The 27,938-nt window shown below is 42.3% G+C and overlaps 1 protein-coding gene across 2 annotated transcripts; it reads left to right on the forward strand.

Moving 5' to 3' along the window:
• Window positions 1-295: 295 nt before the first annotated feature.
• Window positions 296-27,938, forward strand: pex7 (peroxisomal biogenesis factor 7). Of its 2 annotated transcripts, none has more exons than XM_080833546.1 (9): window positions 296-729; window positions 940-1,090; window positions 1,596-1,673; window positions 2,566-2,674; window positions 9,252-9,358; window positions 10,090-10,203; window positions 11,723-11,778; window positions 17,552-17,651; window positions 27,818-27,938. In XM_080833546.1, the coding sequence occupies exons 1-9, from the start codon at window positions 548-550 to the stop codon at window positions 27,896-27,898; spliced, it is 978 nt and encodes a 325-aa protein (XP_080689672.1). In that variant the 5' UTR covers window positions 296-547; the 3' UTR covers window positions 27,899-27,938. The 2 variants fall into 2 exon arrangements, with proteins under 2 accessions (XP_080689672.1, XP_080689673.1); XM_080833547.1 differs by lacking the exon at window positions 27,818-27,938 and adding an exon at window positions 26,674-26,767.

Here is a 27,938-nt window from a genome sequence, read left to right on the forward strand (position 1 = left end):
TGTTTATTGTTGAGTCATATTTCAGCAGAATTCATGGGTCGATAATGCCATCACACTTTTACATTCAGGAAAAAAAATAACTAGCATACACGTAATGTAACAAATGAATAAGTTACGTAATGTAGATCATCAATTGAGCCTACATTATTTTGTCAAATGACAAATTCTTTAGGGTAAGGCGGTGTTTACCAATGAGAAGTCGCTTTTCCATTGACCAATGAAAATGCACAAATCTTTGTTCTTCCGTGTTGGCCTCCATTCACAACAAGGAAGTCATGTAATGTTCAGAGTCTGTCTGGGCAATTGACAGGCCACTTGTGTTTATGGTGTTGGATGAATGGAACGCAAAAGGGGAAATTATTAAAGAGCATATATTTTTGGGGGCTATTATTATTAAATTATGCAAACGTTAGCAGGTTTAGTAGCGAGCTTGCAAGCTGACTTGGTGAGGCACCCAGAGTTCTGACTTGTGCCATGCATAACAGTGAGTTGAAGACTGCTCTAAGGTATCTTGTTGCCAAGCGTTGTTGTTAGTTGGTTGCACCTCATGAACAAAACCCTAAGTATGAAGACGTTCAGGTGCCCTGGACGACATGGCTATGCCGTGGAAGTGTCTCCCTTTCAACCGAGCAGAATTGCATGCGCGACGTCCCAGTATTATGGAATAGCTGGATGTGGAACGCTGCTTGTGTTGGAGCAAAGGGAATCTGATATAGGTCTCGTGAGAAGGTTAGTAGAGCAATATTTCTGACATAAGCCAACCTGTTCCATCCACAGCCTTGACAAAAGTAGCTACAAGTCATTAGAATTTGCATGCCCTTGTATTTCATATATTTCCCCCTAGCTGTATCAAAACTTAACAATGCCGCGATACTGTTTGAATACTTGTTAGAAAATCGTCCGTAGCAAACTCACACACTTAACTACATCTCTCTGCAGTTTTGATTGGAACGATGGGCTGTTCGACGTCACCTGGAGTGAAAATAATGAGCACGTGCTGGTGACAGGCGCGGGAGACGGCTCCTTGCAGCTCTGGGACACGGAAAACCCTCAAGGACCACTACAGGTGCTGAAGGAGCATACTAAAGAGGTGAAGAGAGAGACATCTATCGAAAGGCAAACATTGTTAGATAGTCAGCTTCCGTTTTATTTCTCACTGGTAAACATTGTACAAATTATCAATTCAGGAAAGGTGCGTTCAACTCTTATGAACAGCTGCCAACCTTCAGTCTTTGGTGAATGTTAACAGAAGTATGAAGTTAACAGTCGCAGCCTACACGAAGTATGAAAACCACCAATGACTAATAGATTAGCAGTTCAACTGCCAAATGGATCTTCTTCAACCTCGCCGTAAACAAATGATACATCCTAAAGTGTGCCTAAAAATGGTGGAATAACACCTGCAATAGAATTAGGCAGTAGATAACCCAACCAAAACTATTTTACCATAGCTTAGTCATTTAACAAAATATTAGCCAGCACCACACAATCACAGGATCCATACAGTTTCCTGTTCATCCGTGTCAACATGTTACATTTTTGGAATATAATATTTATTAACATGTACTAAAATAGATATTGATTTTCTCGTTTAGGTTTATTCTGTTGACTGGAGTCAGACACGTGGAGAGACACTGCTGGTGTCAGGTTCATGGGACCAAACGGCTAAAGTGGTGAGTGTCTGTCTGCAGATTGCAGTTTGCAATGTATTTTGATTAGCAAACTCAGCAGGTGTACTGCTTCGTAGATCCACACAACAGAGAATATAGCAGAGCCTAGCCCATCAGAGTTGCAGGTAAAGAAAAGTAAAATGATTTGCGCATTTAAAAACCAATAGGTGCAACATCAACAAACCAAGAAAAAGAGCAAAGCATCTTATATAAAACTTACATATAACAGGATTTATTAGAGCTAGAATATGCAAGTGTTTTTAAATCCTTATTTGCATGCGGGCACGTGTCTCTAAAAACATATATAAGTGAGACTTGTGGAACTAACTACCAGTGCCACATTGCAGAGATGTTCCCCCAGGCAAGCCTTAAAGTAAGTCTTTAACCAATGTGAAGCTCCGAGAAGTCCAAGTTTGGTATCGGGCTGTCAGTGAGACAGGAAATCACAGGTTATGGGCTTGGAGTGGACAGGCAAGGACCAGAGTTGTGGGGAGGTTTGTGTCTGATGCTAGCCTCATTAGCAGGTCTTCCATATTGTAAGCTTCAGCATGGTGTATGAAGCGTTTTGCTGAGCAAAATAGCAGCAAAGCTCATCAAGTATCAAACAGAATCCTCAGCTGTATACTTACTCAAGGATGGTCCTCATCATGAAAATCAGGAGGAACTGTCATAATCAGCCGTAAAGTCTTGCTGGTAGGCCACATCATTGGACATAGCTCATACTGCATTTATTTAAGTCTGATTTAACCTTATTTCAAACCTATAAAGTATATATATAAACCAAACACCAAACCAATCCTTCTTAAATAACTTAATTTGAGGTGAATGGAAAATGTGTATAATTAAGATTCTTTTATCATCTCATCCTTGTAAAATGTCACCCGTGCTTCTGCAGTGGGATCCTGAGCGTCTGCAATGCCTCTGCACTCTCAGAGGTCACGAGGGAGTCATCTACAGCACCATCTGGTCTCCTCACATCCCAGGATGCTTTGCGTCAGCATCAGGTAGGCAGGAGAGATTAAACAAATCTATGTTAAAGCAGCAATACGGCATTCTGTTCCAAAACTAGTAAGCAACCTACCTGAAAGGTATGCAAAAACCTTGCAAACACCACCAACAGCCCAGCTGACACTGATAGAAGCTTGCCAACACACTTACCGGTGCCTTTTGACAGTTTAGTCATGCAATTTTTCCATTTTTGCAGGGTGTACCAGCCTGTTACACAGAACTACATAAGGCATATCCTGGATGGCTAGTGGGGAAGACACAGGTGTTTATATGTCCTTTACATGACCATATGCTTTTAAAATAAAAATAAAAAACTAGTTGCCTGTAAAACCATATCTCAAAAAGTGTAAAATTGTTGCATAGCGTTACTTTAAAAGTGACAGTGGACATATCAGTACTGAAAGTGTCCTTATGGTTAGGTTAAATCCTGGTTTAAGTTTAACTATTAAGTATCCTAAGTATTGTTGTAAAGCAAGGCATTTTCCATCATAACCATCAGGCTATTTGTTTGTTAGATTTTATCCATAACCACACTGTTCAGTCAGCATATGAATATGCAGTCACACAAGTAAAAGGCTGTTGTAGTACTTAGTTTTACCACATGGTGTCACTAAAGCGGTGTGCACCTGTGGGAGTCTTTTATTGATTGCTATTCATTCAAATATTTCCGAGCCGTAATGAACCCTATTCATCAGCGTAGTTTGCCACTCCTGCAGAAAATCTCCTCAGATCAGTACTTCTCAAAAGTGCAAATACCCAGCTTATTTTAATTAGCCATAAAATTGCCCTGTGTAGCACTTGTCAACACAACTTGTTAGATATTATACAATTTAGCCTTTTGTGCGAAGGCAACCACATTCCAGAATTAGTGTTAATGCTGGAGGCTCTTTGTTTTTGGCTTTTTTTTACCCCCTTTTGATTGTACATACATACGTGTGTGTCACAGTGGGGTTTTTCATTAGCAGGTCAGAGTGCGCTGTTCCTGCGAAGTCAGCTGCTGAGTGCTGATCTTATCTGGCTGTGACAGAGCCTGCAGCAGCTCCGCACAGCACAGGGCTGATGCTGTGCCTCCCACACTGCAGTCACAAGCTTCTCACACGCAGCCCGCAGTTCCATCAGCCCACAGATCTGCGCCGATCACAGCGCTCCCCCGTGCTGGCTAAGACACTGTCAAAATAGTGTGTGGATACGCACGTCACAGATGGCTGATCCAGTCCGAACACACACTCGCACTCACAAGCCAATGGACGCTTCAAAGACCAAAGCCCTCTGACACCTTGTCTTACAGTAGTCACACACCACAATATCCCTTCCTTAGGGTTTTTCTTAGCTTTAGTTCTGTCAGAACTGTTTCCTCAGAATACCAGCCCTATGGACCATGGATGACTTTTGTCATCTTGTGTAGCGCTCAAACACGTACAGCGTAGTACAGATTCATAGCTACCAGCAAGAAGCTGCCCATGACTAACATAAGGCCCCCTCACCATGCCCACACAGTTAACAAAGCCTGCAGCCACCTCAACCTGCTAACACATAGCAATCCTAGCTGTTCCCGTAAATGTGACAGAGTAAATACCATCTGTCACACAATACCCCCAACAAGACATGATAGTCAGATGTGTTTTTTATCAAGGCTACATTTGTTAGCCTTTTCAAGCAGCCAAAAACCTTGCTGTAAGTTCTGTTCCACTATGATTCAATGTGTAAATGGCGGCTAAAGACTGAAGAGCAAGATGTGTTCACTAGTGCTTTGCCTCAAATATACATTTTAAAGCTACATTTAAATTCTTACATATCTGTCTTGAGAAGAAACATAACAGAGAAGAGCCCGATAATGACAGAGATGCAGCTCAATAGCTCCAACAGACAAAACAGAGATGGCACAATACAACAAACAAAGTTCAGTCCTGTAATGAGACACTTGAAGACTATGAGAAGATGAATGTCGAAAGGAATCCCTAATGCCCCTTAGCTACCTTTTTTTGTAGTGTTGATTTATTGCTAACATTGCTAAGTGAATCACTGATGGTTGTTCAGGCAGGGAATCCCTGATTGACGAGGCCACAGAAGTGGTTTTGTTCGCACCACATCAATGAGCGTGAAATAGAAATTGATCAGCTAAAGAGGCCTTCACTGCACATTTTCAACAAAATGAGAAGTATTGAAGGCTTGGTGTACCCTGCAGCAGAACATACTTATTATCCACTGTAGCCGTCTGTTGTGGCCATATTCAGGCTACAACTTACCTGGTAATTCCGAAGATCGTCTTTCACATATGGGTCTGTAGACATGTATTAGGCACACATACTTCTAAAGTATTCTTTTAAAGCAGTCAGCTTTTTACACACACACATTCAAAGGAGAAAATCTCCACTATATGCTATTGCCATGGCTTTGATGTTTGATTTTCTGTCACTGCTGCCCTGCGCACACACACACACACACACACACACACACACACACACACACACACACACACACACACACACACATAAACATGGCCTCTTTTATTCCCTGGAACACCAGCATGCACTTTCAGGCGTGTCATGAAAAATGCCAACAGATCGAAATGTAGGTATTATGCACACAGTGTGGAGCATCTGAGCTGGCTTTGGTCCGGTGGCAGAGAGCCTCAGTGCACGGCCTCTTCTACTACTGCTTCTGGGGTGATGGATAAGGCCGCCTCAGCAGCATGGGCTTCTGGGGTAATGGATAAGGCCGCCTCAGGGGCAGAAGCCCAGACAGATAAACCATCACAGACCACCATGGGTCCTGGGTTTGTTAAACACCACAAGAAGGGAGACCTGAGCTTTAATAGAAAGATCTTTTAAAAACAATTTTTGATAATGTAGACATAAAAGTATGCCTCTAGTTTGATAATTGTAAGTGGATGAACTGTTTTCAGTAACATGCAATTTAAGACTTTGCAGTTTCTCTTAATTTTTTAAAGATGTGCAGCACTCCTTATGTTCCTGATAGAGTAGCTCCAATTTGTCTTGTCAGACTAATATCCTCAACTGTTGTGCTTTGATCCGTTGTGAGTCAGTGGTAATCTCCGGTATTTGAGGATCAATAGGATATTTGACAGAGGCAGGCATCACACAGGGCAATATGCAGGATTTAGATTGCCTTTCACATTTACAGGAAATGTTCTTAGACAGCTGCTCAATTTAAAACACCATAAGGGGTTTTTTCTCATCCCTTTTCATCTTTCCCTTCGTTTGACAGATGGTTGATAGATAATGTCATTCACCACGGAGCTCTGCTTTGAAGGGAGGTTGGGGAAACAATACTAGCACTTCCTCGATTAGCGTTTATCAGGAATTTCTCTCATCCCTCCCTCACCCAGCCCCCCTCAGCTTGCCACAGCAATGAACGAGGACTGCACGTCGTCTTCAGTCCAGGCTATACTGCTGTGATGGAGAAGAGCGCAGGAGTGCTTAAAAAGCCAGAGTGCTTCCGCAATTCTCCAACAATCTTGCTGCGAGATCCATTTCACTATAATTAAACACGTCGTAGACGCCCTGAGCAAACCCACCCATCAAAGTTTAAAAAAAAAAAGGGGGGGGGGGGGTAAAAAGGCAAGAAATTCCATTAAATGCCAGCATCTAGGTCATCCCCTGCCTGAGCATTTTGACGTAACTAATCTTCCCAACCCCAAAAAAACTTCAGAGCGATTCTCCCGTTCTCCGTCATATGTCCTGCCGTCCTTGCTCTTCTCCGCCCCTCCCCTTCCTGACATCCTTGCAATCGGCCTTCCTCCCATAATTCTGAGGGATTTTCTTCTGTTTGCTCTCCGCTCTCAGCTGCAGAAAGGCTGTTAATGTCCTGCAGAGGCTGCTCGCTCGCTCTGTGTGTGCTTTGACGTGATGGGCTGGTGGCAGTACGACAGGGAAACTGCAGAAGCTCGCTGCCGCATTGGTAAAGCAATCCATCCCACCCCTGTAGTGGTCCATTAAATAAAATTACTGATGGCTTCTTTGTACCGAGTGGTAATGGCATAATAAAAGGCAAGATTTTTTCGGACCGCTCCCTCGAAACTTTAGCCAGTCATGAAGATCTTGATCAGAACTTGAGATTAACCTCTTAGCACAAATTTTGCACGAATGACATTCTATCCTTGAATGAGAATCTTGGCTACTCTGCCTGATTTATTCAGTATGTGACTCAAGGAGCCTGTTACAATGAACCACATCTCAAAGGAGTGACCTCTTTTAAACAGCGTCATAGCCTAATCCAAACTACAGTAACAACCTTTCAGGGAAAGCAGCAGTAGTGTATAACTGTGCCAGGCCCTCTGGTACTGGCATATCATACCACGTACCCGCGCCCTCATTGTTGCTGATGTCTGTGAGAGGGAGGCCGGCGCACTCAATGACAGAGCCCAACTACCCTGAAATGCTTTTTTGTGTGATACAACACCTGCTGATCTGAATACAGAACACTATAACACACATGCTGTTCTCAGAGCTTACCTCCATTGTAGCCGTTGCTCGTGTCTGTGAGAGGGAGTCCAGAGCATAGTTACAGAATATTAAAAAATCATAACCAAACTACCTGTTAATGCCTGTTTATTAATATAACTCTTTGTTTCTGTGAAATACACAAAACTGTAACTTCCGAAATTTCTATTGTTGTATTCCAAACAATTCTGCATCCCAGCTCACTGGGTGGTTACTGTGCGTTTATGGGGTGTAATAGGCATTGGATTCCCGCAGGAGCGAGGGGGCGCGGAGGGAACGTTACGGGGTGCTCATACATATGAATGGCTGATCTTGAGCGTTCAATACAAGGATGTTGCTTTTTTGAGCCTCCCCACACAACAAGCTTAACGGCATCGACCGTGAACAGCTACTCACTTCATGAAGGTGCAGAGTTCACCTCACAGCCATTAGGCAAATGCTGAGGCTTCAGCTCATTAAAAATGTGCTAATTAAAGCACAGGATCATTTTTCAAACAGACTGATGATGGAATGGATCATAATGCTGATTCATTCAGTTTTGGGACATGTGTTTAATAAGATAAAATTATATCTAAATATAATATAGTATTATAAATCCTTCATATTTAGATAGGCTATTTCGTTCTGTGCGATTCATGTTTATGTCCATCATAAATTAACAATTGTATGGTTTTACTGTTTTTTTAAAGGTATGTTTTTGTTGGTAGCTAGTTTTCAGAACATCCTCAAAGTAATTTTGATGGCATATGGTGAGATAATCATATCATCAGGTAGTTTTGTGCTCTGGGTTGAGAACCCTAAGGTGTAAGATGTATGAACAACAGAAGAATGTGAGAACCACTTTTACAGCACAACCATGCCAAAATGAAATCGGTTTCTCCAACAGTTACCAAGCTAGCAGGCCTTCATCAGTGCCAACTCTAATGTAGTTTGTGTTTGCAAGGAAAGTCTGTTGGCTGCTAGTTTGTTAACCTAGTAATCTTAAACAAGAACTTGGTAATTCACCTTTAAATCCAATTACCATCAAAATTCCATGCAAAACCTAGAAACTGTGACTCGGTAATCTGCAGTGGAGAGGCACTCAGCTGGCCTGGTCAGGACTCCGGTGCAAATGTAGGACTCCAGGAGCTGCAGGGTTCTCTGCAGTTTTTCCAAGACTGTTAATTCAAAGCTGTTTTGCCCTGTCTAGGGGCTGTTGGGCTTTAAGGCTGTGTGGCGGCTCTGCTGAGGTAGCAACAACGGTCTTTTCTGCCACAGTTCACACACACTGATGACCTGCTCTCTCTCTCTCTCTCTCTTTCTCTCTCTCTCTTTCTCTCTCTCTCTCTCTCTCACTCCCCCCCTCTCTCTCTCACTCCTCCCTCTCTCTCTCACTCCTCCCTCTCTCTTCCTCTCCCACTATCCCTCTCTCTCTTCCTCTCTCCCTATCTCCCTCTCTCTCTCTCTCTCTCTGTCTCTCTCCTTCTGTCTGTAAGGTCATTGCTGACTAAAGAGGGGCCGGGGGAAGAAGAGTGTGTGTGTGTGTTTGTGTGCATGCAGTGGAAGTGATGTTGGCGTATTGGAGTGGGAGAGGAAGGAGGTGTGTGTGTGTGTGTGTGTGTGTGAGAGAGAGACACAGAGAGAGAGAGAAAGCCAGCCAAGGCACTTTAAAATCATCTGTTAGGAAAAAAGCCCTAGACTGACGTTGTGCTGATGAGTGGTGCAGTCTCCTGGCAGGGTGTCTCTATAGCTTCACTGCCACATGCCAGGCATGCCCAACCACCCGCGGAGGCCCCCCTGGATTTGGTCTTCAAGATGGTGGTTATTCATGTTTATTTTCCCTCTCCCTCTTTCTCTCTCTCTCCCTCATTTTCCCCTTCCTCTCCCTCCATCCTCTTCTTTATTTTTTCTCTTTCTGTGTGTGTGTGTGTGTGTGTGTGTGTGTGCATGTGCATGCCCTGTTATCTTGAAGCAACACAATTGTGTGTGTGTGTGTATGGAGGGATCTCCTTGATGGATGTGAGTGAAAGAGAGAGAGAGAGAGAACAACAAAAAAAAACGAACAGGGAGAGACTGTGAACATCTCGCACAAATTCAGGTCTAACCTTTTATCTTCATCTGCGTTCAACAGGAGATGGAACTCTGCGAGTGTGGGACACGAAAGCAGCTGCCTGCCGATTGGCCATCCCCGCCCACAAGGGAGAAATCTTAAGCTGTGATTGGTGTAAATATGACCAGGTATGGTCAACATGGTGGATGTCTCTAACGTCTCTCTGTGTGAGGAGCTGGGAATGGGGCCTTATTTAATCAGCTGAACAAACACTGAGAACTTATGACACTTATAAATCTGTCTGGCTAGCAGAACTTGGCAATTCATCTCTGTGATGCAATGAAAAAGATGTATTTGACAGTTTCCACAGTGTTTTGTGTAGACACAAATGGTTTGTCTCTTGTTGTTCATCCAGTTGGTGTTTTTTGTCAAAATCATTGTACACCTGCAATGATGATGCAATCTTGAAGGCACAACTGGAAACAATCATGTGCATTCTATTCACATTGTTCTCCGTTTCAGGCATTTGGTATTTATGGCCCTGAAAAGAAATTTCATTAATACACAGAATGAAAATAAGAAGGAGAAGCGCATTATCTTTTTGCTGCTCCTTCAGAATTGCATATCATTGGGGTTCGTCTGGATGAGTGGCATTTGAATTTTCTTTGACAAAATAAACTGCAAACTCCATTTCCAACTGTACAGTGGAAGTTTGCTATAAAAAAATTGAGCTGTGACAAATCTGCCAAACAACTTCACAACTCTAAGATACTTTGAGCTCAGCATCTTTAAAATAAGCTGGCTTACATGATAGAAAGTTGGCTTTGAATGAATTTGCTCTTTTTTTTGTTGCTCTTCTGTGTTTGTGTGTGTGCATGTGTTTGTGACCGCCCCCTTGTGGTGTGGTTGCTGCCACCAGAATGTGTTGGTGACTGGATCGGTGGACTGCAGTCTGTGCGTGTGGGACCTAAGGAATGTGAGGCAGCCTGTATCCAAGCTGCTGGGACACTCTTATGCCATCCGCAGAGTCAAGGTACCTAGAACAACCCCCTGAAATATTTCGACTGATCAACCAGGGTCATTTAGCAAATGTTCTTTATCCAGTCCATCTAATGTAGAGTTTTTCAGTTGTTCTTTTGCCCTCAGATTTGAGCCAATTAAGTCCTTACTGTTACTAGCAATGAGCTACTTATTAATGCCAAAATGCCTGAGCTGACTATATAAACACAGCCATGTATAACAAGCAGGAAATTACTTTCTGTCAGTCAAGCCTACAGCATCTCCACAGTAAATAATTACATTGGGCAGAGTACGCTCATTAATGGTATCTAGATTTATTTAACAGGCCTCTACCTCTTGATACTTTGATACATTTTGATTATTAGGAATGCATTGCAATACAGTGGTTGAAGGCACTCTTGATTCGTCTGGCTAGCCATCCTTAAATTAATATGGGCACCTGTTAAGATGAATTTACCTGCTTAAAACCCGTCAGAATTTGGTTCCACATCACTCGGATTTTCACCACAGTGAGGCTGCCAATGAAGGTCTCTACTGACTTCTCAAGTCACACGATGGACTCAAATACCATCAAGTTTTAGAAATTACATTTGACTATTTATTAAGTCCTTTCACAGGTATGCATGAATGTGTCAAGTGACTTAACAAGTTGTAATTGGCATCTGTTGCACACAGGAAGGCTTGTAGATCTGCTGGCTCATTACCTGCCTGAGACAGATGTCTCTTAGTTTGATCAAAGCATCAAGCTAAGTCAAGTAAACAAGTGCAGCGTGTGTGTGGTGACAGATATAGATTTTCTTTAAGGATCGCTTTAATTGGTTGAGAAAAGGGTGAGCGCTGTGTGTGTGGGAGAGAGAAAGTGGTAGAGAAAGAAGATGGAGGAAGCGAGACTTTGTTTGTGGTCAAGCAACTAGCAATTAGTCAGATTACACTTCAAGTCAAAAGACAAAACAAAGGAGGGGGATCACCTGTGTCATGTAAAAAAAAAAACACCCACAGACCAGCCTCATACACACATAGCCAGAAAGTGCATACATCCCAGAACATACAGACAAATGTAGACATTACAGAACATACACATTTACTTACACATTACTCATACACGTGCACTCACATATACTACTCACACACACACTCACACACACTTCAACACACACAGTTGTTTCTGTTCCCCCCATCAACTTCACACGGAGTCATCGGTTCCCCCTGCCAACTATCTATTCACTGTCTGTGAAGTGCTTTACGGATCAATCAATAGACCCTCTGACTCTCGCAAAGTCTTGTTTTGAACTCATTGGCCTGTTGTTTCAAGCATTGACCAGATATAGATTTTGGAAGCATCAGCCCAAAAATAGCTTGGATGTTAAAAGCCTGGCGTCAGCATTTTAGTGAGGGAATGTGGAGAGACAGAGCACCAATTAAACGAAAAAAAAAAAACAGTGAAGCTACCATAGTTACAGTCAAGCAGAAGAGAAATGGCAACTGTTCTGACCCTACCTCCCTCCTCTCTTCCTTTTTTCTATCTACCCAAGTTCTCTCCATTTCATCACACCATCTTGGCATCCTGCTCCTATGATTTCACTGTCAGGTAAGACAATACCTGAAACCACATGAAATGAAATTTGTCAGTGCATTAAATGTGTTTCTTCCAATCCCTTTTGCAAACATCAACAGCAGCTGTGTGTCTGCCTGCTTCTTACAGCACATCTGTACTGCAGCCCATATAGTTCCTTTGTTCCTGTTCACAAAATGAGCCTCATAAGTTCAAATCGGACCAAAAAAGTTTGAATGGGATGATAGTGCAATAATTATCATTATGATATAAGCTCTCATCCAACTGGTCCCTTTGTCTTCATCCGATTTGGGAGTGAAGTTGTGCATTGGGAAACAAAATCTGTATTTATGACAAATTTAGCTTTAGCACTGCATTGATTATACTTTATACTTAAAAAAAAAACATTATACTTTTTGTTTCCCCATGTTCTTCCATTGCATGAAGGAAATTGATCCTATGAAGTTTTTTTCTGTTGCACCATGCATGTTGTTTTTTAGATGCAGACTAGCCATACTATGCATTAAAACTAGTATAATGAAAGCGTAATGGCAGATTCTGTCATTGTTTTTATTGCGAATTCCAGGTGGAAACACCAACGCTGTATTTTCTTGATTCAACCCGAGTTAGCTAGATATAATGATGGAGTAAAGAAGGAACTCGTTGAGATTGGTGGGAACATTTGTTTAATCCGTAGGACAAAGTGTCCGTACAGTGATGTCTCAGCAATATGATATTCATAGAATTCTACCGCACACAGCAATAGCTAACAGAAATCGTGACCAGTTATAGGGCTACAGCACAAACACACTTAAACAATTAAATAAAAGGTTATCCACAGGTGTCCATCCAGAGAGTTGGTTTGGGAAATATGAGGTGTGACTTAAAACAATAAGCTATATCTCAGGACCTTTTGGTAGGAAGATTCAGATGCTGCCAGCGCCAGCACATTTAATGTAGATAACCTCTGTGGGGAAACAAACTGTGGCACCTAGCAGCCCTGTAATTAATATGCAAAGGTTTCTGGCAACAGTGGGGGAAGGAGTGGGCACAATGGATATTTGATCTGTAGGTGGTTTTGTCGTTAGACCATTTGGTAACAGGATGCTTCACATAAGTTGAAAGTATTATATGAAATATTCTTTAGTACATGCTATTACTAAAATTATTGCAGTAACTGTATATGACAGTAGGTACCGCTAAAATTATTCCACTTTTTCCAATACTACCAAAAGTAATTTATTAATCAATTATAAATAAATTAGCCTCAAGATTCACTTAATGTCATACCCATCCTTTAAATTACAACTCTTCCTAGACTATAAACAAAACACATAGCCTCTGTTTTTTTTTACCTGATCATTTACACACCCGCTTGAGAAATGCATGCAAGAAAGGGATGTATGCCAGTGTGGATCCCTCGACTGATTCCTGATGAATGCCATAAAAAGGAAAGCTTTTGACTGTGGAAGATCTTCAAGAAACTGTCAAGGAAAAGTCAGATAACCCATGCTATTACGTAATTGATTTTTTTTGTGCGCAGACAGAAATGAGATTCCATTCATCAAACTGCCTTTAGGGAAATTCATTTTCACAGGAGCCTTTTTATTGAAGTGAACGGCCTTAGCAACCCATGGTCACTCAGTCATGCTTTTTATGGACGACTGTTTTCTTTAACACCAGATTCCCAAAAGGTCAGGTTCCTGTGAGCGCTTTTCAAAATGATTTTCTCTCACTCTCAACATGGAAATCGAAGAGAAATTGTTCTATGGTTCTGTGGTCAAGAAATAGGCCTTCCAACACCTCCTCCCCCACCCCACCATATTGCCTCACTGGTGATCTGGTCCATCCGGGTTTGGGGTTGTAAACCACATTGATCTAATTTCAAGCTAGACTGAGGAGGATGTTCATTCACAAGCGTTGGAGAGCGAGGGGAACACCCTGGCATGTAGGATATCATCCCAGAGGCTTCAAGGACAGCAGGCTGTCAGCAGATTGCCCCCACATCAGCAAAAACACACAGACCCCTCGAGGGACCTGCTCAGTCAATTCATAAATTCCACCCTGGGAGCTCCCCGCTGCGTGAAAGCCTCTCCACAGCTCTGGAAGCAGCTCTGACCACAGTCTGTACTCACGACGTGGCTGAGGACAGGAGTGATCGGCATGTCTGTGGTCGTTTTCTGTCTATTTAAGGTTATAGACAGAGGAGATCTAAGCTCTAACCATCTCCCAGGGACCCTATGTTTGTTTGTTTTTTTAAATGAATGCTAGCTAGTGGTCCGCTTCTTCACGAATATGCAGTAGCTGTTTGACCTGCTACTAGAAAAAAAAGAAAACAAAAAAAGGAGTTTTTGGCCAGTTGTGTTCACAGGGCTATATGATGACTTAAATAATATGAAGCTGTTTATTATTTAACTAACTGTAGCCCTAATCATAACCCCTTAGTGAAACTCCTAATATTGCTGTTTCAGATTGAAATAGGGATTTCAAATTGTCATTTATGTTACAAAAATTAAGTAAGGATCAAATCATGCTCAATTGTGCAAGGCATGCCATTATACCATTAGAACAGGAAACTAGCTCTTTCTTAGATCTATTTGCAGTAGCATCATTGTTCAGGGAGTAGCTGTATAAACAAAATCAACACAGAATGCAATTTAGCATGTGATCTGTGGCACAATGGAATGATCATGTGGAAAGGCAGGGCCTCATTAATCTGTAGGTTAACTTGATACCCTTTAAACTTTTACATTTTCTTACCTAAGGGATTTGACCACTAAGACTACTAATCTGTGAAAGTGATTTAAAAAAGACATCATGATATGGGCATTAACTACAGACCAGAAACAAGCCATTCAATGTGTTTGTGTGTACTTGACTGTTTTTATTCAAGAGGCAAATAAATATTAGTGTTTAGTGGGGAAGGAGAGACACACTGGCAAACACACACACATGTGTGTGTTTGTGTGTGTGTGTGTGTGTGTGTGTGTGTGTGTGTGTGTGTGTGTGTGTGTGTGTGTGTGTGTGTGTGTGTGTGTGTGTGTGTGTGTGTGTGTGTGTATGTGTGTATGAATGAGGGAGAGAGCGGGAGAGAACATGTTGTTTGGCCCTGGTCCAGTGCCAGGCAGATCGTATCGATCGGGAGTGTGGTTTTTGCCTGGGTCACTGGAGGAGGATTGCAGGGGAGTATTTCATTAAATCTCTCTCTCTCGCTCTCTCTCTCTCTCTCTCTCTCTCTCTCTCTCTCAGCAGAGAGGGCAGATGGTTTATCCTCTATGTGCCCACATTGAGCTTGAGGCAGCATCTCATGCAGATCACAATGTTTGGACTATCATGAAACGTACATTTTTTAAATGTATGTCTTTGGACGTCCGTGCCTTTTTTTTCACAAACATGCACACACTCACTCACTCCCTCTCTCTCACCCACAAACACTGCCCTCCACAATTGCTATTGGCCTACAGGACAGTCTTACAAATTGGGCCTGCGTGTGTGCTAGTCTCAGTGGGTGTGGATGTGTCTGAGTCACCAGAATGGATGGGTGCCATGTCATCATCTTTCCTTCTCCTGCCCTTTAACGGTGTTTGCCGTGACATAGTGGCGTGACAGTGTATTTCAGATGCTCGGTGTTTGTATGACAGCTGGATTTCGGAAGGCTCCATTACTTTTGGACCCAGGCCTGGTTGTTTGACAGCAACCACCCATTTATGTCAGAGGCCTAAGTAATAATGTACTGTCATCTGGCCCTCTAGAATAGTCAACCAATACTTTCGGCCATCTCCCAGAATGGGGAGGTAAAGAAATACCTGGACCTGTAGACCTGTGAGTTCAGCCTGCTATTTGTGTCCTCTTAGAGTCGTGGACAGCAGAGAATCTCCTGGCTGTCAAAAGCAGACAGCAGACATTATCAAAGGAATAGTCTAGTTTAGATTGCTGAAAATAAATGCAGAGCAATATACCAGGTCTCATTTTGTGCTTTCACACAATCCGCGTGCAACTTTTACAATATGCTGTGAATCAATCATCGAAACAATGAATGGAAATGATTTTCATGTGACCAGCTCGGCACCCGGGAAGTCTTTTCTTTCTCATCAGCGAGTAGAGGGGCGCCACTGTTGACATGCTCAACGTGTAGGTGTGTGCCATGAGAGTTTCACAGAGACAACTGCTGCCTTCGACGCTCACGCATGAACTGTTTACCTAACCCGAAGTATGCGCTCAGACCTCTCTTTTGTAAATTCACCAGGTTGTCCTATTTACTCTAGATAAGGTGTCCTGTTGCCATTACAAACGCTAGTATTCCATGATTGGGTTGTCGTGGAAAAAGAATAGTTGAATGGAAAGGGTCTTGAATGAATGCGCCGTATCACTTGTTGGTTTTGGAGTTTAAGCGGGGAGGCTAGAATGATGTTTTTCCTTGTGTCTGTGGAAGGGTCTTATTAGGTGAGGATATTGGTTCCCTTGTGCTGTAGTGATCAGTGTTGGAAGGGACGAAGCTCATTTTCCACGGGACTTCTCTTGTGTTATTTTCTGTTTGGTGTGTGATGATATGGGGCTTGTTGAGACCATATGAGTGATTTGGGGGATAAATGGGATTTCATCAATGATTTACTTACATTAAAATAGCGATCCAATTGTTAAGACACACAACTAATCTTTCAAACTCTACACTGTAACCTAATGGAATAGCATCCTGTTCGCAGTGACTTAAAACAAAAGACAAATACCCCATCGGGAAAGGGTAAGTGAATTGTGCTCGTGCTGAAATCCATAATGTCATCAGTGTATGCCACTGCAGTCAATAGCCTATGACTGTCGAAAGCTGCCATCAGAATGGCTTTCATTGCCAATTCTCCAAATCAAATCAGTTTCGTTCAAAATGAACTCTACAAAACCTTCAAATTCCACAGTCCCTGCTGCTCATCCATGCTGCTCCCGTCTGTACTGTGTGCTTTTCTACAGTTGTCTTAATGTCCATTTCTCATTAATTTCTGTCACAGTTACGCAAACACATAAAGAAGTAAATGATAAGTGCCTCTCCCCCAAGCCTGCCTTCTGTTTCTGGAGTCTGTCATCCCTCCGCACCATATCAATGCCACGCTGGAGATTTATCCACACGGCACTTTAGAAGAACTGCGCTTTGGGAACAGCTGGCTCCCCCAGGCACTCATAAATAATACCAATCCACCAACCCTCACCCCCCACCTCCGCCATGTGGCCAGAGCACGGCTACTATTAATGCTTGCCTAATGTATTTATATAGACGGGGAGTATTTTCAAGGAAACAATTTAATTACATTTGCAAAGTGGATCAGGGCTCCGGTGTGCCCTAAGAGAGAGGGCTGCGTCATGGCTTTGACGAGGGCCCCCGCTCAACACAGCCTCACGGGCAGGAAGACAAATGGCCATTCAATTAGCGTGATTACCCTCTCTATTTCAGACTGTGTGAGTGTGTGTGTGTATGTGTCTTTCTCCTCTTTCTGTGGCTGTGTCTCTCTCTCTCTCTCTCTCTCTGTCATTCTCTCCCTCTCTTTCACCCTCTGTCTGACTCCCGTACCCTTTCTAACTCTCTTTCCTTTAATGTTTATGTCTTCACCAGTTTACTTCTCTCTGCCTGTCTGTATATGTGTCTATCTTTCTCATACACACACACACACACACACACACACACACATGCACACACACACACACACACACACACACACACACACACACACACACACACACACACACACACACACACACACACACACACACACACACACACACACACACACACACTCAGTACCCTGTATCTGCTTTTCCTCAGGTTCTGGGACTTCTCAAAGAGTGAGCCTCTGCTAGAAACTATGGAGCATCACTCTGAGTTTGTCTGTGGCCTGGACTTCAACTTCCACATCCCTAACCAGGTAAACCCCTGACCTGCACCCCTTAGCATTACAACTCACATCTCCACTCTTCAAAAAGAAAAACATTGCCTCCTATTACCTTAAGGTACAATCTTACATGGAAACCTGTGTGTGTGTGTGTGTGTGTGTGTGTGTGTGTGTGTGTGTGTGTGTGTGTGTGTGTGTGTGTGTGTGTGTGTGTGTGTGTGTGTGTGTGTGTGTGTGTGTGTGTGTGTGTGTGTGAGAGAGTGTGTGTGTGTGTCTGTGTGTGTCTGTGTCTGTGTCTGTGTCTGTGTCTGTGTGTAACCTTGTGTTTAACTGGCAAACATCCGTGTGTGTGTGTGTGTGTGTGTGTGTGTGTGTGTGTGTGTTTGTGTGTGTGTGTGTGTGTGTGTGTGTGTGTAAAACAGTACAAAAAAAAGAAAGATGATTATTGAATTACATATTGATTATGAAATATAGTTTGATATGCTAAAAGGGTCTCCCTGGCTTTATGACTTCCCAATGGAAAGCTGGAGTAGAAATGGCTGGCACAACACTAAGAGAAAGGAAGAGCCCTTTTGATTACTAGCCCTTGCATTCATGTTAATGATGATCTTTCCACCAGCCTCATGCAGATGCCTGCGATACGAGACCTCTCATTAATGCTGTCCTTAAGGAGCCTCCCTCTGCACAGATCAGGGCTGCCTGTACAGGCACATGTGGGTGGGGGTCATAATAACCCCCTCCATTGTGAGAGCAGACACTGCAGTCACCTCTGTGACGTGACAGCAATGTCTTTTTCCATGAATGAGTCAGCGTCACTCACACAGGCACACATGCATTAACACACATGCACACACTTGCACGTACTCACACATGTACGCACCAACGTGAGGGGGGTGGTGACTATACAGAAGGCAGAATTATATCATAGTGGTAATACCGAGAAAGATTAGTAAGCTATTACACTATTGCTCTTTGTCAAAGGGTAACCTTCTTAAATTTGATCTTTATCTTCATTATTTTGAGATATCGACATCGCTCCAGCTCTGACTCGTAGTCTAATGCAGTATTTGCAGAGGTACAATTACGAATAAAACAGCAATGGGAGATGGTTTCAAGTCCAAATCCATTTTGAATTTGCTTTGCTGTTTATTAGGTAATGTTAGTCTGTTCCACTAATGACAAAAGTCTTAATTGGCGTCTCTTGTTGTGGAGAGACATCAGACGTTCTTCAGAGGAACGACTGAAGTGGTCGAGTTCTTCCTAGATCTCGATATTGCATGTGACAAATGGAGACCATCCACTTCTTTTGAACATTTATTTATTAATGTTTTAATAGCAGAGTGTGTGTTGTCTGCCAATGTGTGCCAGAATGTCAGTGGGTCATTGGTGTTGAAGAATCGCTACCCTGCGCCTTGTTAGATGATGATTATTGCTCATCCAACAGGTGGTAGGACAGTGAACCTTTCTTACGTAGGGTGAAGAGTAAGCATCCACATAATTAACATAGTTAACTGTATGCTATGGCTGACTGCTGCTGTGGTGCAATCATATTGACATTTTCTTGCGGAAATGCATCTCTATTGTAAATATACCCTGGACCCGGAGGTCCTAGCCAACTACCTCTCCAACCTCGCCTTCCTGTCCAAAGTGCTAGAGAAGGTAGTTGCTTCTCAACTTCAGGACCACCTCAAACACAACAACCTGTTTGAAAAATTCCAGTCAGGATTTCGTTCAGACCACAGCACTGAAACCGCCCTGCTCAGGGTGACGAATGACCTGCTGATGACAGCCGATGCAGGATCACCCTCACTCCTCATCCTCCTGGATCTGACTGCTGCATTCAACACAGTGGATCACACGATCCTCCTAGAGCGCCTCCACACCACCATTGGACTGTCAGGTTCTGCACTCAAGTGGTTCCAGTCCTACCTTTCTGGCAGAACTGAATATGTCTCACTGGGAAGTTGCAAGTCCAGACAGCTCCCTGTCTCCTGTGGTGTTCCACAAGGGTCTGTCCTCGGCCCCATCCTCTTCATTATCTACATGCTCCCCCTCGGCTGTGTTGTCAGCAGACATGGGATGTCCTTCCACTGCTATGCCGATGACACACAGCTGTACATCAAAACTGCCCCAAGCCCCTCTGCTGCCATGTCATGTCTCACTGCCTGTCTTGGGGAGATAAAGGCATGGATGAGAAACAACTTTCTCCAGCTAAACAGCAGCAAATCTGAGGCCCTTCTTGTTGGCACTCCACACCAGGTCCAGTCATCCTCCATAACTCATCTCACCTTCGACAGTCAGGTCATACCCCTCTCCACCACAGTCACAAATCTAGGAGTTAGGTTTGACCCTCACCTGACCTTCAACGATCATATAAAGCATCTGTGCAAAATCTCCTTCTACCATCTCAAAAACATCGCCAAGCTCCGCCCCACTTTAACCCTGCCAGATGCTGAGAAGCTCGTCCACGCCTTCATCTCCTCAAGACTGGACTACTGCAATTTACTGTTCACTGGGATCACTGGCAGGAACATCCAAAAGCTGCAGTACATTCAGAACAGCGCTGCCAGGATCCTGATGAGTCAGGAAATACAATCACATAACCCCCATTTTACACTCACTACACTGGCTCCCTGTCTCATCCCGCATTGACTACAAAGTCCTTCTTCTCACCCACCAATGCATTGTATTAAACTGTGCTTTTGCTGAGAGCTGTTTTTAGCACTCTGAGATTCTGCTGGAATGAAGAGTGCTATACAAATAAAATGAATTATTATTATTATTATTATTATATTTAAACCAATTGGGTCTGAGTGGAACCATTTATTTTATTTTATATATTTTATTACATTGTGTTAATCAAGTGCAATACTATTAAGTCTGGGTTAAAGCATTTGAACATACAGTGGTTGGTCTTCAGGGATGGCTCGAGCAACCTTAAATCGTTTTTTTGGGGGAGCAAACTATAGTTACCGTTCACTCCACAGAAAAGGTTCCAAATCTTTCTCTAGGTTGTCATTTTCCAGTTGCCCTGTGGTTTAGTATTCCTGATGGAGCCACTCAGAGTGATACCACAGAGCCGCCCCTGATAAGCCAGACTTATGGGGAAGGCAAGAAAGCACCTGCTAGTCTCGGCTTCTGGCTGTTTCCTGTGAAAAGCTGCAGACTTTGAATTTTGTTTGTGTACCTCATAACAGCCACCCTCTTTTGAAGCATCCTCTGAAGAATGTTCATAGCCAGGAAATCCCAACCTTTTTGCATTTTCTGTTTTCATTCTGTTCACACACTATCTCTGTGGTATTAGCCGCCAGCATTTTTCTCTGCCACGTTTGATTGGGCCTTTCTGAGGAAATTGCCCATCCGACTCATGGGGCTCTTCTTGTCTGCAGTGACAGAGGGAAAAACACACTATCCACACCCTCTGAAATTGAATTTGAATCAAAGGCAGTGGGCTTCACACATAAACAAACTTCTCATACTCCAGAGGAAATGGCTGCTTTTCTGCTGTGAATGAAATGGGCAGAACAAATTAACAATATCTCAATATAGGAGGTTAGGGAAACGTGTAAGTAGACTACAGACCATATGCTTTATGGTCCTTGAAGAGGCACGAGTGCTGCGTGTGTTTTGATTTATATTGAAATTCCTATTCCATTATTATAAACATATAAACACAAATGACGAAAACATACCTATATATATATGCAATGTGTATCTAAAAAAGATTATACACTTGTTAATGGTAAAAATTATTCATTTAAAATGTAATTTACATGTAAATACATATACTGTGAATTAAATATATGTATGTATTTACATGTAAATACATATACTGTGAATTAAATATATGTATGTATATAAAATGTAAATTCAGTTGTTATTTATTTTATATATATATTTATATATATATGTATACTGATGCGGAAAAATTAAAAGACCACTTCCAAATTATCAGTTTCTCTGGTCTTACTATTTATTGGTAAGTGTTTAAATTTACATTTTTGTTTTAATCTATAAACTACTGAGATTTCTACCAAATAAAAAAAAAATATCGTCATTTAGAGCATTTACTTGCAGAAAAATGACAATTGGTCAAAAAAACTAAAAAGATGCAATTACTGATAACTACTGATAACATTTCTACCTAATTTAAAAAATAAATATTGTTATTTAGAGCATTTATTTGCAGAAAAATGACAATTGGTCATTGTGTTTCCAGATGTCGTATATTGCAAGTAAAACAAGCTCATATTCATTTTTAAACAACATAATACTAATGTTGTAACTTAGGAAGAGATCAGAAATCAATATTTGGTGGAATAACCTTGATTTACTGATTGGCATGCTCTCCACCAGTCTTAAACATTGCCGTTGGGTGACTTTATACTACTCCTGGTGCAAAAATTCAAGCAGCTCGGCATTGTTTGATGGCTTGTGACCATCTATCTTCCTCTCCTGGAGATTGGGCAGGCCATGACAGGGTCCTGATCACGTAGGCCTTCATCCATACCTTCACTGACCTGGCAGTGTGTCATGGAGCATTGTCCCGCTGGTAAAACTACTCCTCAGAGTTGGCGAACATTGTCAGAGCAAAAGTTTTTTCCAGGATAACTTTGTACCTGGCTTGATTCATGCATCCTTCACAAAGACAAATCTGGCAAATTCTAGTTTTGCTGAAGCATCCCCAGATCATCACCGATCCAAATTTCACAGTAGGTGCAAGACACTGTGGCTTGTGGGCCTCTCCAGGTCTCAGTCTAACCATTACACGACCATGTGTTGGGCAAAGCTGAAAATTGGACTCATCAGAGAAGATAACCTTAGAAGATGACCTACAGTCCTCTGTGGTTCAATACTTATGGAATTTTGAAAACGTGCTTCCTTTTGTTCTTTGAGGAGTGTTTTTTCCGGCAGGTCAATGCTACATGCCACAGTCAGGTCAGTGAAGGTATGGATAAAGGACCACCACATCAGGACCCTGTCATGGCCAGCCCAATTCCCAGACCTGAATCCAATTAAAAACCTTTGGAATATGATCAAGAGGAAGATGGATGGTCACAAGCCATCAAACAAAGCTGAGCTGCTTGATTTTTTTGTGCCAGGAGTGGCATAAAGGCACCCAACGGCAAATTGAAAGACTGGTGGAGAGCAAGCCAAGATACATGAAAGCTGTGATTTTAAATAAAGGTTATTCCACCAAAATTGATTTCTGATCTCTTCCTAAGTTAAAACATTAGTATTGTGTTGTTTAAAAATGAATATGAGCTTCTTTTCTTTGCATTTTACGACATCTGGAAACACAATGACCAATTGTCATTTTTCTGCAAATAAATGCTCTAAATAACAATATTTATTTTTTAAATTAGGTAGAAATGTTATCAGTAGTTATCAGTAATTTAAAAAATATATACATTTTACTCAAACACTTATCCTTAAAAAGTCAAACCAGAGAAATTGATCATTTTGAAATGGTCTCCAAATTTCTTTCCACAGCTGTATGTGTGTGTGTATTTAAATGTACATATATATACAATGTTTTCATATCAACAACCTAAGAACCAATGTGTTGTATAGTATGTACAAATATAGAATATTGAACCCAAAGCCTGATTCTTATTATTCATTTGTTTTTTTGCATATGCTAGCATTTCATACGTTACAGGATTATCACATCAGATGCCAAATAGAAATCTTTTGGATTTATGGTTGATGGAGAATAGCACACATTTGCACAAAATTAAATCTTTCTATACATTTTCTAGCAGTATAAAGGAAATTCAGTTGGGAATATTTCTTTCCTTTCTCCCATATTTAACATGTAAAGCTGTGCACCCGTATTCAAATGGATGTTTTAGCTATGGATGTGCCACCCCTCCAACTGTTGCAGGAAGTCCATTTAAATTCAGCTGGCTTGGTTTCTGAAATCCATTTTCATGCTACAGGCCCACATATTTCTATTTTTTCTCTTTCTTGTTTTTCTAGTTTCTTCATTCTTGTACACAATCTTCTCAGTTTCTTCTTCCTTTAGGTTCCACATGGCTAGCGGCCTTTGTCTTAGTAAGTTTGAGTGTTTTGTTTGCAGTCCAAATTGTTTAAAACGTTCAGTGCAAATTGATTTGGGGTTGAGGAGAATGTGTGTGTTGGCATTGTTTTGTGAGAGCAGCATATCCCCCGTTTCCAATTTCCAAGAGCAGTAAAACCACAGCATCAGAAAAAACACACATGCTGCTGGTTGCCTCAGCGAATCTGGAGGATAGGGGGGTATTGGAGTAGATTGTGCAAGCAAGCGTGCGTTGCTGCTGCTGTCGTTTAAAAACGTTTTGCCGTTATCACTGGTTTGCTGTCGGACTAGCCTCTGCTAGAGGAGTGCTGGCGGCTGGCTTAGAGCAGTGGACCCCAGGAGCAACAGAGAGTGAGGGGCTCCCAGCCTCTGCAGTCCCCCACAGTGCTGCCAGTATTCAGCTCCACACACCCCAGCCTTACAGAAAGTCACTCACACTTTCTCACCCTGGCTTGGTAACATGAGACCTCAGATTCTCACACTCTTTGTAGTAGGAGTGGGCGATAAACCGGTATGATAATGAATATGGATTGGATATGGATTTTGCTATAGCGTGGATACTGCAATATATTCATAATTAATAATTCATAAATTCAAATTTGGCATTCATAAAGTTTTGTAACAAATTTTAAATTGAGTGATAGTAGCTGCATCTATTTTTTATTTTAATCTAACCTTTTTAGGTTCTTACGAAAAGAGGAATGTATGTTAATATGCAGATGTCATGTGCTTTTGTAAACAATTAAAATAGTGACTAGTTGCATTGTTTACAACAGCACATGACATCTGCTTGTGGAAAAGATGGCAAAGCCACATCGCGGGGAGGAGGGGTCATCTGTATGTCAAAAAAGATGGCAAAACATTGTCCGTAGGGTTATCTGTATGCTATACACTACCACGCCCCCCTCCCCCGTGACAAAGTGTCCCCTTTTTCTCAAACTGATATGTGGTCACCGTTACTTAGCTAGCACATCAATTCAATAACCAGTAACAACCAGGAAACACAACTTTAGCTGCAGTTTAGTTTAGTTTAAGTTTAATTTCTCAAAATCAGCTCACCATTAAAAAGCAGTCTTGGGTTCAAAGTGATTACAACCACTTGTGTGATGTTAAATTGATTCACATACTGTAGATATTATCAATCCTAAGAGAAATAATGGGAAATCAACAGAGCAAGGGCTCACTCTGATATCAATGTTATGTTAGCGAATATTGCTAATGCGAATATTTAGTCTCCGCTCTTCGTCCAAAGCCGAATCTATTCTTGAGGTTCGAACATTTTTCAAAAGCAATTTGGCTTTAAATGTGAGTAGTCAATCGTGTTATTTTCTGTCCCATCGTTTGAAGCATACCTTTTAGCTCCGGCATTGGTCTCGCATTATTTAACATTTCACGTTTCGATTGAAAGTTCAGTTTCAGGCTCTCGCAACCCCCTTCATTGAGACTTAGGTACTGTTGGATTCCCTAAGTGCTTTTTCATTGCGGGTTTATAATAATACAAGTGTCCACAAATATTACAGTGGTGACAAACAATGAGAAAGCAAAAGGCATGCGCTCAACCCAGTTAGTGAAGGATTGCACAATCTGATATGAGGCGCTGCTCGTTGCTGCCTCACCTCGCATGTCTTCTCTCTGTTCGAACAGGACATGCGCAATTTCATGCGCAAATCAGTAGAGAAATATTAATTTTATATTATCATTATGTGATTTTTACTTTTCATGATGACATATTTTGCCTTAACTAATGTCATTAAGCTAAGAAGAGCTATTTAAATGTGATTCAGATTTTTTTCATCGTGATATCATATCGATATCATCTTAACAGTGGAAACTATTGTGATATGCATTTTAGCTCATATCACCCACCCCCTCTTTGTAGCCACGTGTGGTACAAAACCTCCCCATCTGACTGCAACCCTTAGACACACACACACAAACACACACACGCACACGCACACACACACACACACACACACACACACACACACACACACACACACACACACACACACACACACACACAATTTTCTGAGATAGACACTCACTCACCGTCCTCAAAAAAAAAAATGTAGAAACACCTGCATTTTACCCGTCCATGTCCCTTTCAACCCGACCCTTCAAGTTCCTACCACAACAAATAACCATGCACTCATATTTGCACACCTATTGCCCCTTTAATAACCCCATTTCATGTAATCTTACAGCATTCAAAGCCCCCCTCTCTCACACACACACTCACACACACACACACACACATACATACACACACACTGCTTCTACTCTGCCACGCTGCAGTGATTGCCCAGTGCTTTAACCCCACTCTTTGCATGCTGTGCTGTGATTGATCACCTGTCCTCAGGTTGCACACAGAAACCCCAGCAGCTGTGCAGGCTTTACACCCCTGAGTCCCCAACCCCCCCCCCCCCCCCCCCCCCCGCCACCCCCACCCCCTATTCCTCCCACTTCAACGTGGTGTAGCCCAGTGCAGCCATTCGGCTCACCTCGCTGCCCTTCAAGGAAGGCAGGGACCCGCCTTTACCTAACCCTGGGGGGCGATGCATCATAGTAGGGGAATATGACAGATCGGGTCATTTATGTTTGTGAATTGTGCTAGAGACAGTAAGCGGAGAGGTCTGGTGTTCCACAAGTTTCTTTTGGTGCAGAATGGATGTGAATACCAGGGGGAAGAACCATCTACCCAATACAAACTTTCAATTAACCGTGGACCACCCTGTTGTATATTCCTCTAAGCACACAATTTATCCCTTTCATTCTCATTCATTCTGTCTTGTCTGTTTGTCTATCTTTCTCTCTCTCTTTGTGTCTCTCCCTCCCAAAGGCTCTCTCTTTGTCTCTCTCTTTATCTCTCTCTCACTGTCACTCTCTCTCTCACTGTCACTCTCTCTCTCTCACTCACTCTCTCTCTCTCTCTCTCTCTCTCTCTCTCTCTCTCTCTCTCTCTCTCTCTCTCTCTCTCTCTCTCTCTCTCTCCAGCACCGGTCTCTCCTGCAGCATTGGCTTGGTCATGGTATTCACTCCTTGTGAAGCACTGTAATTAATGAAAGCCGTTTCTTTCCCTCAATGGATGACTCATGCATTGGCTGTTTGGCAGCAGCAAGCGCTCCGCTCTCTCTCCATGGTACTTAAGAATAATGAATCCCACCACCCATCCTGTCTGCCCATCAGAGGAAGAGAGAGAAAGAAAGAGAAGCTATATTTATATAGTCTCAATCAAATTGACAACACTTGACATCATACAATCCATTGTTGCCACACATCCTCTGCTATACTGGTGACATGAAGATACCACACATGAATGAGCCAGATGATATCCGCTAGTCCTGATGTGGATGTTTAAATTGTGTGTGGAGAGTAATAGTTGTAAGCATGGATACTCCATTCCGTTGACAACATAGAGTAACTTTTGACTTGAGACAGGGAGCTTCAGATGTGGCCACAAAATGACCTACCATTCCTCTGAATTGCCTCCTGTTGTTTTGGTCACAAGGTTAATGCAGTTCTTTTTAAGCATAGTACATTACATCCCCACTCTACCTCTGTACTTCAAAGTCTCCAAAGGCACTTCAGAAGCAATAGGCAACAAATTGGACATCTCTACTCTCTTGCTGTCAGTGGCGGGAGTGCATACCTTCTGCTCAATGAGATGGATGTGATCACATATGACATTTCCAGAATAAGCAACCAAAAGCTATACAGTCTAATATGTTCTTTTTTTTCTTTAATTTCCCTTGTGCTGTCTACATGAAACAGTACTTCAAAGCTGTTACAGTCAAAGAGGCAGCAGACCCACACTACAAAGCCAAAGTCATTATGTAGGCTTTTATTCAGGATTAGTCTATGTGTGCAAAATATTTGGCAGTATCAGTCAATTCCCAATGTAAACAAGTTCCTGTCAAAAACACATTTGTATTGCAGTCTTGCTGCCTCCTCCTTAGGAAATACTGTGCATTTGTTGTTAAGATATTTCCTGCTCTTCTTGACTGGTGCAGTTGTAAAACGAGCATATTGCACAGTTCATACAAAAGCTGCTGCGAGATGTTTTGTACTTTTAAGTCATTATGGAAGTGCTCTGACTCTGTTGCTGAGTGGGTAACCCTGCGCTCTGCTTTGTTCACAGGTGGTGGACTGCTCCTGGGATGAGACTGTAAAAATTTACTCCCCTCCACGGATGGCCGCCGCCCAACCAAGCGAGTCGTAGAGGAAGATAATTACCCTGCCGCAAGGAGGAGAGAAAAGAG

The sequence above is a fragment of the Sprattus sprattus genome (assembly GCF_963457725.1).
Source record: "Sprattus sprattus genome assembly, chromosome: 2".
NCBI classification, from domain to species: domain Eukaryota; kingdom Metazoa; phylum Chordata; class Actinopteri; order Clupeiformes; family Clupeidae; genus Sprattus; species Sprattus sprattus.